The sequence below is a fragment of the Bos indicus x Bos taurus genome, chromosome 27 (assembly GCF_003369695.1).
Source record: "Bos indicus x Bos taurus breed Angus x Brahman F1 hybrid chromosome 27, Bos_hybrid_MaternalHap_v2.0, whole genome shotgun sequence".
Taxonomy (NCBI): Eukaryota; Metazoa; Chordata; class Mammalia; order Artiodactyla; family Bovidae; genus Bos; species Bos indicus x Bos taurus.
Genome location: NC_040102.1, coordinates 5,540,636 through 5,553,168, shown reverse-complemented (window position 1 = coordinate 5,553,168; position 12,533 = coordinate 5,540,636). Strand labels below are relative to the sequence as shown.

Genomic DNA, 12,533 nt, shown 5'->3' with positions numbered 1-12,533 from the left:
ACAATCTATATAAATGAGAGATGGTGATTTTACACCCCACAAGCTTACACCTCAGACCAAACTCTTGTCCCGAAGACACACAAGCCAAAAAGTGACGTATTCATCACGTCAAATGAGGCTTCGTCAGATGCTAAATGGTGTAGAAATGCTAAGTAACCAAAAGTGGAGTGTGAGTTATTTAACTGATTCACCTACAGCTGCAGCTTCAGATCATGCTCCTTGATTTCACTCTCTCTGCCCCAAAGAGCCTGCCTGCTGTGTGACTTTACCGGCATTTTGAGGCACTCAGCAGACCAGCCACAACATACACGGTTTCAGTAGGGTAGCGCACACTCTGACATGAAGGGCACTCGGCAGCCTTGGGTGACACTCGGGGCCCAGCCACCGCCTACCTGAAATGCCTTCGCCCTTGGATGCCAACACGCTTGTCAACAAGGTATCTACACTCAGGAGCTGCCCACTGAAGATGTTTAGACACACAGATATTGCCCCATCCTTAGAAGGAAATGGCACCCCACTCCAGTATTCTGGAAAATCCCATGGACAGAGGAGCCTGGTAGGCTACAGTCCATGGGGTTGCAAAGGCTCAGACACCATTGAGTGACTAACTCTTTCTTCTTTCTTAGGGAGCTTGCAACAATGTAGACAGACAGAAATGAACAAAACATAAGGATTAGAGGATTTAAGAGCCATCGGGAATTAAAAGTCATGTAACATGAGAGTGACTGCCGTAAGTACTTCCAATAAAATAGGACACTCTGACAAAACATATATAATGAAGTTTGGTGAGTCTGGCTGGAAACGTTCAACTCTTCCTTCAAAACTGAGGGTTTAGCTCAGTGACGACAAAATGCAGAACAACAATGGTTAAGCATTTTGTTGAATTCAAACTAGTCATTTGCAACTTGGGCCCCCTAGATGCTCTAAGGTCAGGTTCTAAACCACCTACAGACCCTAATACTGGACTCCTTCGGAGGCTCAAACCAGTCACATGTGGATCCCACCATGCCCCCAGCAGTCTTGGATTTCTGCCCTGTCCCCCTAGTCCTTTTCCAGCCCCAGGTGACTGCCCAACCCTGGGGAAGGTTTCAGCAGCTAGACACTTTACGTGGAGTGAATGGGTTAGCGGCCATGTGAGAGGGTATTCTGTACACAGTAGCATGTGCTAAGATCTGGCTATGCCAAGTTTCTTACTTTTATTCATTTTGCCTCAATTCTAGCCGAGAACAGGAAAATAGGTTGTAAAGCATTCTGTGGGCTTCCCAGGTGGCTCAGTGGTAAACAATTCTGCCTGCCTATGCAGGAGATGGGTTCAACCCCTGGGTCGGGAAGGTCCCCTGGAGAAAGAAATGGCAACCCACTCTAGTATTCTTGCCTGGAGAATCCTATGGACAGAGGAGCCTGGCGGGCTACAGTTCCTGGGGTCACAGAGTCAAATATGACTTAGTGACTACATAACAACAAAGTGTTCTGTAGACATAAAGGTCCAGAATGCGCATTGTCACTTAACACCTAAGACAAACATTGCTAATGACATGCTTTCACCATCACGCAGTCACAGACTGATATCAGCAAATGATTTATGTGGTTATGTTAAAGTATCAGTTCACAAAGAGCTACAGTCATTGACTCATGTCTTCTTTAAGGATGTCATCAGTGAACTGCAAGTAGCTGAAAGGGCCAAGAAAGGAGAGAACAGGTCGATCCCACTCCTTGCCGCAGTTCAGTGAGCAGACGCCGACCCCCAGCATCCTGGCTCCCCCACCTCCTGGAGACCCTTGCTGTCTGCTCCTTGAGTGGGCTGTCATCACCTCAAAGGTGATTTCACCACAGCTCAGAAAGCCATCCATCACTGAAGTTCCTAATTTGATGCCTCTTACGGAGACCTCCCAGCTGAGATGCAGCTTGATAAACCCAGCACCTAGTGGCTGTCTGCCGTGAATGCCTCCAGGAATCTTCAGCTGGCCTCCACGTCCACCCTGTATCTGCTGTTCCTCCAGCACGCCCCCGTACGATGAGCGTTATCAACCACCCAGGACCAAAGTCATAAATCCTAGACTCTCTTCTCTCCTCACGTTCATTCTTCATTACACAAGTGATTCACGGCCTCCGTTTCAAAGGGAAAAAAAGACCAAATACAAAGGGAAAAAATTCATAGCCCCAGAATGTTTATCATTCAGTTATGCTGCCTGAACTTTCACCAATTAAAAATGTCTGGGTTATCAATATCATCAAGTACTGATACATCAAGATAAGTGACCCCAGCTGCCTCTCAGAGGGCATCAGTGAATCACTACCTCCCCTCACCTAGCGGAGATAAGCGGGATTAAGAACTATTTCAATACTGAGGGGTGATCTCTCTGGGTCAGAACCACGGGCAGACAGCATAACACATAGTTAAGAAGAAACATTAAATTTCTTCAGGGATACGTGGTCCACGGCAAGGTCCTGCCCAGGGCAGAGCAACACAAAACAAACTCTTACTCTCCACATCCATCCTCCTGCACACTCCACCTTCCTACTGCCAAGATACAGAATTAAGATTAATCACACTACCGTTAATAATATATTTAAGCAATTACTATTTACCAGAACAAGACACTCTGCAAGATCAAAGACCAAAAAGGTTAGAGAGGGCTGATTTAAGAGTCTATAATTTCAATGACAAAGGCATATACCATGACATTTTAACACTGTCCCAATGGGAAATTTCTTCTGAGCTCCTAAAATCTGAATAATGAATTACTTAGGAGCGATGCAGAATGCACAATTTTGAGACTGTGGGAAGAAAGTCCTTTCTATATATACTATTGGGATTTGGGATATGTGCAAGTTTGCAGGTTCTATGCAAGCAAGACTCAGCTGACAATTCACACACACACACACACACAGAGCTGCCAAAACATCAAGTTCATTTTGTTAACCAAGAAAGCCAAACTAAAATCTAATCATAATCTTCAAAAGATGACGTGGCATCATTTCCTTTATAATCATTGTAAAGATAATTAAAACATGGATTTTAAACATGCAGATCAGTTTTAATACCATATAACCTCTCCCATTGGGAGTCACCTCTCCATCTTTTGAATTCTCTGATCCTTGTATGTAGGTTAACCTCACATGTTCCCTGCACATCTAAGCTTGAAGGAAAGGAACAGAGCTTCACCTCGTTACCCTGCTAGTGCTCACATGTTGAACATAGAAGACGCACAGAGTACACATATGATTAATCTGGAAATGAAGTCAAATAATCAACAGGTTCTAACACCTTCCTTGTAGTCAGCCTTCCTGCTAAGGCTGAGTAACCTACATTGAGCTGCCAGGACTGCTTACCTCCTCTGGTAGGTTCCAGAGGAAAGGGTATAGGGAAGCACTCAGGCTAAACATGACACCTTAGAGACAACTCCTGAAAACCCTCCCCCCAAACACTAAATGTTTTGGTAACTGGCAAAATGGATTAAAGAAATAAGCTGTAACTGGTGATATCACCAGCTTATCAGTCAGAGTAAAGGATGCCAGGAATATCTCTCAGTTAGTCAGGGATGGGCTAAAATATCACAGGACCCTCTTACCCCTGTATGAATAGGGCAGGTGCCAAAGCTGGTACCTGGGGGTCATATCCAAGACTTGGTCCCAAATGGCTGTATGAGAAACCATAGGGCTGAGGGCTTTCTAGCAGCCTGGTGTTGACCAGTATACAGAAAGGAGCCCTCAGAATCCTGTCTGCCTCTTGTAAAGCTTTCAGATCAGGAGCAGACAGAGGAGCCCGCGGTGCTACAGTCCATGGGGTCACAAGTCGGACTCAACTTAGTGACTAAACCACCATCACCACCACCACAGTTAATTTAAAGGACAACACCTGAGACTTCAGCACACTGATATGTGGAGAGTCCCCCATTTGCGTGCCAAAATGTTTAATAAATATCTGTGTGTCTGGAGACTTGCCTTCAACAAGAGCTGGTAGACGGAGCTCGTGTTATAGAAATGTGCTAAGAAGCCTTCATCAACCTCTTCTGGCGACTGTTATTTATGAAAAAGAAGAACCTAATAACTGGACAGGGCCGAACAGTTTAGATAAGGCATGTCTCTGTGCTGACACGCAACTCCATCACCCACAGACAAGCCTCGATCAGACCAAGGGACGGGGGGAGGGTGTGGGCCTGGGAAGGATCTCCTTCTGCTCTTGCCCACAGCCAGGTGGCACCAGTGGAAGGACGCCCTTCAGCGACCTTTGTTAGCAAGGAACCAGCAATGGTCTGGCTGTGCAGTAGTTCAGGGGGAGTCCGATTTATCTGCTTGACCATGAAGACCCACTCAGGTGGTTGCCTGAAGAGCTGTGGTCAGAAGTCCCAAGCGGGGAGGGGGAGCGAGAGCCATTTCCACACATTAAGTAACAACAAGCAGTTTTATACACTTCCTGTCCTGCAGTGCCAGAAGTTAAAACCGTGGGATCTCAATTCTCATGGAAATTTAACATAATCTATTTCCCACAAGCCACCTACAGTTCCAGCAACGACTTATAGACCTTGAGGAAAGGGCAAAGCACACATTTACTCAAAACCCAAGTGACTGCAAAACCGAGGCGCTTCCTCTGCACTCAGATAGCCTGCTACAAAGAACACGCAGGGGACACTCTTGGGGGATCCCAGAGATCTTTCCTAGGCAAGCATACACTCCAGGAAGACATCTGCTCAGGGACTGGTAGCAGGATCTGGCAGCCCCCATCTGTGTGAAACAGCATTCGGTGAAATCCCTAAAATCTTACTACGTGGCAGTATTAGGAAACATTAACATCAATTTTCGTGACAAGAACTCTCAATCTGAACCGCTATTAAGTTATCCCTCCCCAAAAGGAGAATTTTATCCTCATTAGAATTGTATTACAAAAGACTTTACTGAACTTGTTTCGTCAATAAAAAATTCGTGAAAATGGTTTTCTCACTATACCTACATACCTTGATTTTGCCTCCTGACCCACAAAGTTTAAAATATTTTAGACTAAAATATTTTGACTTGTTACAGGAAATACATTTAAAGATGAGGCAGTTTTGCTGCTCCATTGACACCAATATGGAAATGACTGACATGTTTCAAAAACAAAAAACGATGTTAAGACACCAGGACACCATAGTCCTATGCATGCAGTAAAGCCCCCCTAACATGTCCTGAACTTAAGGCGCTTGTGCAAACACTCCCACGGAACGTCCGTAAGGAAACGCACCACTGCTGGCAGCCTGTCTCAAGCAGACACTGACCACGGCCTGTGCACGGGCACCTGGGGTTACATCCAAAACATCAATCACAACTGGCTTCTCATCACACCTGGAAACAAAAGCAAAGCACCAAAGGCTTGCCCCTGCCTGACAGCACTTCCTCCCAGTCACTTTCAGCCCAGAGAGTAGCTGCTGCTGCGGCGGGCTCACTGCAGCTCCTGCGAGCATTTTCAACCTCAGGACATTAGCATTTGCCGTTTCCACAGGCTGAAGGTACCTCTTCTCCTGTGCCCAGGCCTGAGGGCCGAGGTCATCACCTCCGAGAAGCCCTCCCTGGCTGCCTTCTCTAACCAGCACACTTCTACTCATGCTTCTCACTACCCGACGTGACGCTGACATTCCTATGCTGTCCATCCTCCTCATTAGGACATGGCCTCTGCATGTTTGGGGTGGGGGAAGACAGGAGTAACTGCCCACTTCTCTCCCGTCTCCCTGGGAATCAAGAGGCGACCATGGGACACAACAGCTGCATGGAAATAGCTGCTAAATGAACCAACAGAAGGAGGCGAGGTCAGGACGGTTTTACTCTTTTTAGCGATTTGTCTTACACTGAGCATGTGCTTGTTTAGTTTATGAAACTAGAAAATAAAGTTTAGAAAGAAAAAACTACTGGTTAATAGGTAACCTTTCATGCAAAGATGGAAGGATAGAATTGGTATGGACCTAAGAGAAACAGAAGATACTAAGAAGTGGCAAGAATACAAAGAAGAACTGAACAAAAAAGGTCTTACAGGCCCAGATAACCACGATGGTGTGCTCACTCACCTAGAGTCAGATATCACGGACCGCAAAGTCAAGTGGGCCATAGGAAGCATTACTATGAACAAGCTAGTGGAGATGATGGAATTTCAGCTGAGCTATTTCAAATCCTAACAGATGATGCTATTAGAGAGTTGCACTCAACATGCCAGCAAATTTGGAAAACTCAGCAGTGACCACACAACTGGAAAAGGTCAGTTTTCATTCTAATCCCAAAGGGCAATGCCAAAGAATGTTCAAACTACCACACAATTGTGCTCATTTCACATGCTAGCAAGGTAATGCTCTAAACCCTTCAAGCTAGACTTTAACAGTACATGAATTGAGAACTTCCAGATGTGCAAGCTGGATTTAGGGAAGGCAGAGGAACCAGAGATCAAAATGCCAACATCTGCTGGGTTACAGAAAAAAAAGAGAGAACTCCAGAAAAACATCTGCTGTACTGACTACACCAAAGCCTTTGACTGTGTGGATCACAACAAACTGGAAATTTCTTAAAGAGATGGGACTATCAGACCATGTTACCTGCCTCCTGAGAAACCTGTATGCAAGTCAAGAAGCAAGTTAGAATCAGACACGGAAAGACAGACTGGTTCCAAATTGGGAAAGGAGTACGTCAAGGCTGTATATTGTCACCCTGCTTATTTAACTTATACGCAGAGTACATCATTGGGCTGGATGAATCACAAGCTGGATCAGGACTGCCGGGAGAAATATCAATAACCTGAGATACGCAGATGATACCACCCTAACAGCAGAAAGCAAAGAGGAACTAAAGAGCCTCTTGATGAAGGTGAAAGAGGACGGTGAAAAAGCTGGCTTAAAACTCAACATTCAAAAACCTAAGATCAGGGCATCTGGTCATATCACTTTGTGACAAATAGATGGGGAAACAATGTAAACAGTGAAAGACTTTATTTCCTTGGGCTCAAAAATCACTGCAAATGGCGACTGAAATTAAAAGATGCTTGCTCCTTAGAAGAAAAGCTATGACCAATCTAAATGGTGTATTAAAAAGCAGAGACATCACTTTGCCAAGAAAAGTCCATCTAGTCAAAGCTATGGTTCTTCCAGTAGTCATGTATGGATGTGAGAGTTGGACCCTAAAGAAGGCTGAGAGCTGAAGAACTGATGCTTTCAAATTGTGTTGCTGGAGAAAACTCTTGAGAATCCCTTGGAGAGCAAGGAGATCAAACCAGTCAATCCTAAAGGAAATCAGTCCTAAATAATCATTGGAAGGACTGATGATGAAGCTCCAATCCTTTGGCCACCTGATGCAAAGAGCCGACTCAATGGAAAAGACCCTGATGCTGGGAAAGACTGAGAGCAGGAGGAGCGGGCAATAGAGGATGAGATGGTTGGATGGCATCACCGACTCGATGGACCCGAGGTTGAGCAACCTCTGAGAAACAGTGAAGGACAGAGAAACCTGGTGTGCTGCAGTCCATGGGGTCATGGAGAGTCAGACAGGACTGACTGAACGAATGACAACGACTTCAAAGGTTACTTTTTAAAAAATCAGGTTTCTCCCTCCATGCACTTTTCTACTAACATTTATTTTTGAGTCTCTTAGTAACTTGTTCTCACAAGCTCTATAGCACATCTTAGATACTACCAACAGCAATGAGTAAAAGTAAACAGCATAAATTGAAAAATGACTTTTATTTCAAAATCAGGATTTGGAGAGGCACAGCTTGCTGTACAGACTGGATTTTGCTGCTCCGCAGTTTCAGCATCTCTCGACCGTCTAGGATGGCTGCAGGCGAAGTGCATTTACCTGTGCTGGGTTCCCAAAGAGGGGAAATGCCAGGTGGGCTGACTATGGACCTCCTAAAACATCGGTGGGTCCTGATTTTACATAACAAAACAAAGGGATAGGGTTAGGTTACCAGATAGTTAGGTCTTTTCCTGCCCTAAATTCAGTGACCTGTCTACTGAAGTGACATAAAACAAGGGGCATCCAAATGTCCTGACATTAGTACACTGAGAATATCTGACCCATTTCTGAGTCAGACTGAGCTATTCCAGTGTCCTCCCCGCACCCCCTGACCCCACAAGGGCCCTGGATATGGGGTGAGTCCCAGAGGAGGGCGATCACTGCTCAGTGTTGGGACTGTATGGTGCTTCACACTACCTGAAAGCAGATTTTTATTTTTACTTGGTTTATGCTTGCACATCATTAAGCATTATTCAAAAGCTGAAATGAAAACCGAGAATGAGAATGTAAGGTTCAAGAACAGGATCTGCTTAATTACTACAACTCTGTATACCCACTGTTTTCTATTAACTTTAGATCTGACATCATTTTAAAGTAAGTATTTTGAAAGCACATACTAACCATAAAGGAACATAAAGGTTGTCAAGTTTTATGTATTTTATAAATATATAATAAAGTTTTATATAGATGAGAAAGCTCAGATTTAAAAATGTTAATAATACACAGACTAAATTCTCTGAGATGATTCTGAGGAGTCTGAACCCAAGGAAAAAATACCCAACACAACTATGTCCATTTCAATCCCTATGACTTCCCCATTTTAAAAACGTTTAAGATGGGGGGGGGGGGGGGCGGGGCGGAGATGAAAGTTAAGATGATTTCAGGATTTAACAAAATAATGAAGAATAAACTTGGCTTCACTGAAATTTTAACCCAATCTTTAGGTGGAGATGATTTAAGTTCATGATTTTTCACTTTTGACTGCTGAAACCTATTTGTCCATACAATAAGAAAGTCAAAAAGGCTTTCTATTGTTGTTCAGTTCAGTCCCTCAGTCGTGTCCAAATCTTTGTGACCCCATGAATCGCAGCACGCCAGGCCTCCCTGTCCATCACCAACTCCCAGAGTTCACCCAAACTCATGTCCATAGAGTCAGTGATGCCATCCAGCCATCTCATCCTCTGTCGTCTCCTTCTCCTCCTGCTCCCAATCCCTCCCAGCATCAGGGTCTTTTCCAATGAGTCAACTCTTCGCATCAGGTGGCCATAGTATTGGAGTTTCAGCTTTAGCATCAGTCTTTCCAATGAACACCCAGGACTGATCTCCTTTAGAATGGACTGGTTGGATCTCCTTGCAGTCCAAGGGACTCTCAAGAGTCTTCTCCAACACCACACTTCAAAAGCATCAATTCTTCTGCGTTCAGCTTTCTTCACAGTCCAACTCTCACATTCATACATGATCACTGGAAAAACCATAGCCTTGACTAGACGGACCTTTGTTGGGAAAGTAATGTCTCTGCTTTTGAATATGCTCTCTAGGTTGGTCATAACTTTCCTTCCAAGGAGTAAGTGTCTTTTAATTTCATGGCTGCAATCACCATCTGCAGTGATTTTGGAGCCCCAAAAAATAAAGTCTGACACTGTTTCCACTGTTTCCCCATCTATTTTCCATGAAGTGATGAGACCAGATGCCATAGTTTTCTGAATGTTAGGCTTTAAGCCAACTTTTTCACTCTCTTCTTTCATCAAGGGGTTTTTTAGTTCCTCTTCACTTTCTGCCGTAAGGGTGGTGTCATCTGCATATCTGAGGTTATTGATATTTCTCCCGTTCTATTGTTGTTACATTTGCTATAATGACATAGTCTGCGGCTGCTAAGTCACTTCAGTCGTGTCCAACTCTGTGTGACCCCATAGATGGCAGCCCACTAGGCTCCTCTGTCCCTGGGATTCTCCAGGCAAGAATACTGGAGTGGGTTGCCATTTCCTTCTCCAGTGCATGAAAGTGAAAAGTGAAAATGAAGTCTCTCAGTTGTCCCTGACTCAGCGACACCAAGGACCGCAGCCTACCAGGCTCCTCCGTCCATGGGATTTTCCAGGCAAGAGTACTGGAGTGGGGTGCCATTGCCTTCTCTGACATAGCCTGCTACCATGGTTTTAATTACAGATAGGAATAAATCTATTTAAATTATATATGCTTAAAGCAAATAAAAGAAAGTCTAAAAAGGTCTATTACAATGAACTACTTGCTTAAAGTATTAAATATTTCTCCACAGCTAACACCAGGTAGTTTTTTCAAAAATAAATATTGATAACTTACTTTCATTTATGTTTTTATGTCTTTTCTTGACAAAATGCATGATTTAACTGCCATAATTTCCCTTCTAAAATAAACAGCCTCACTGTTATAAAAAGATGCAGGATTTACACTGCCTTAATTTCCCTTTTAAAGTAAACAGCCTCCCCGTTATGAACAGATCATTTTACAAGTTCTCCACTACTGTGCATCTTTGCTCAGTGATGCTGCAGTGAGAGGCTACAGTGAAACCAGGACAAACACCCTCTCAAGGCCATTCTTCATAAAAGATAGCACCTATAGGACTTAGAGAAATGTATTCATAATAATAGGCTTAAAGCAAGGAACCTAGAAACTCCATAGGGCAGTAAGCTGTCTACTCCTCAAGAATAAAGAATTTACCATTGTAAATACCAAACATACATTCTTCAAAGTTTTTTAAAAAAGGGAAAAAAAGAAATATTTTGCTTATGAAAAAGCTGTGTTATGTGTGGCAGCTGGACGCCCTGCTGCCCATTCTGAGTGGAGAGAACTGTGAAAGGGGCTCACGTACTTCCACTGCTGCCGTGGGCTGGCGCCCCCCTCGCCCCCGCGGGTCTGTCCTCAGCACAGCCACCTGCAGCGCTTGGTTTACCCTCACTGTGCGCTGCAGCGGACTCCGTCGTTTCAGGAGGAGCGCCTTCTTTCTGCGTGCTCTGGGGGTCAGTCCATTCTTCCGTCTCCTCCCTGCTTCCTTTCAGAGGGCTGCGGTCTCCCTGTGGTCCCGTCTGGGGGATGAGTTGGCTGCGGGTTTGTGGAGCGTCACCCCCAGCGGGGCGGACATCGCCCCCACCCTGGGTCTCGGCACGGGGACAGGGCCCCGGGGTCCCGCCGCCCAGCCCCGCGTCTGCCCCGGAGAGTGCAGGCTTCGCCGTGGAGCAGGTGCTGACGGCGGGCCTGGGGCTTCTGCCAATGAGGGAGAGGTCAGCCCTGTCCAGGAGGCTGGTCCTCTCGGTCTTGGAAAGGCTCCTCTGGCAGTGGAGCGCAGGGGGTCTGGAGGGCAGCTGCTCCCCAAGAAGCCCCTCCGAGACCCTCTCCTTGAGATTATCAGGAGAAAAGTAATCATCGTATGAGAACTCCTCGAGGGCCAGACTCTTGACAGCGGGCCTCCGCACAGACCGCAGGCCGCGCTCTGCCTTCCACAGCCGCAGTCGGGGAGCAGGGCGCTGCCCGAGGGACCGCCTCCTCTTCCGTCTCTCCTCCAAGCCTGGACAAGAGTTCTCCGGTGTCTTTTTTCTCTTGGCTGAGGAGCCCATGTGTTGTTCACGGCCTCCGGGACGGCCTTTTGTAGCAGAGGACACAGGAGACAAACGCTTCTTCCCATCAGACGACCCCTGGGCCACCGGCTTCGATGGCTTTGAGATAGGGGTGACAACCCCACCCGCAGCCCTGCTCTGCTGGGGGGTCTCTGCCTTGGGAGGACTGCTGGTGGATCTGTGAGGAGTCAAGAGATCCAGGGGACAGGGAGCTGCTGAGGGGCCGACGCTGCCTGTCTGCAACACCGGCGAAGCAGCACACACATCACTTCCCCTTTCAGTAATGAACTCGAACAGTTTCCCCTCCTGAGTCCCACTTGCGGAGCCTCCACAGAGATTGTCAGCAGACACGGGAAGACCACCAGCCAAAGAGTTGTCTGGAAAATATTAATGAAGAATTCACTTTTTAAGGGTTTAAATTAGTATAGAAGTACTTGTCAGTACAACAATACAACGATGCTCCCTGAGCGCAGCTCCTGGTGCAGAAGGGTCCTCCTCCTACCCTGTCAGGACGCCTTCCGGCTGGCATTCCCAAGCAGGAATGCCAGGCTCCCCACACCTCAGACAGGACGAGGTCAGGAGGCGGGAACGCACTCTGGACATCCACCCGCCGGGTGCCTGGCTCCAGGAAGAGCACCCACAGCCAGTCATGGACCCTCGAGGAAGCCAGGACTCTAGATGGGAGGCCGCCGCGTCCAAGCTCCAGTGCGATGGACTCCACGTCTGAGGCGACAGCAGGGTCTTAACCCAGCCACAGCATTAACGCTCTACTTAGAGGGAAAGAATGGAGGTAGCCCCCAGGGAACAGGGGGAATCCCAGCAGGTGGATGGTGCTGTGTGTCCCGAAGTCCACAGCTGGAAACGCAGCACACATTTAACTCTATTAATAGCAACTCACTCACTCACAAGCTCAGCTCACTTTTCAAAAGGCTGACAAGCAGCGTGACATGGCCTAGGAGTACAGATTCTGAAGCCAGACGGCCTTGGTCGAAGCCTGGGTCAGCCAGACAGCAGGCCCGCGCACGAGCTGTCTGCCTTCGCCATGGCCTGGTGTTCTCACTGGCAGAATGGGGACAACAGTGTCCACGGCACAGGGCTAACAGGACAATCGGATGAGATAGAAACACGCGCGCAATCCCACAAGGAAACAAGGAAATTCCGTTTACAGTTGTCACTCGTTTCCAACTGACATGAAAT

The 12,533-nt window shown here is 46.5% G+C and overlaps 1 protein-coding gene across 8 annotated transcripts in view; it reads right to left on the bottom strand.

Moving 5' to 3' along the window:
* The window catches only part of MCPH1 (microcephalin 1), a 231,750-nt gene that overhangs the window by 188,677 nt on the left and 30,540 nt on the right, over positions 1-12,533 (bottom strand). For 6 of the 8 annotated variants that reach the window (XM_027530112.1, XM_027530116.1, XM_027530113.1 and 3 more), the window contains one exon: positions 10,595-11,713. The exons of the other annotated variants lie outside the window; for them this stretch is intronic. In XM_027530112.1, coding sequence (XP_027385913.1) covers positions 10,595-11,713 — 1,119 coding nt within the window. The remainder of the gene's footprint in view (positions 1-10,594; positions 11,714-12,533) is intronic. 8 annotated transcript variants of the gene reach the window in all.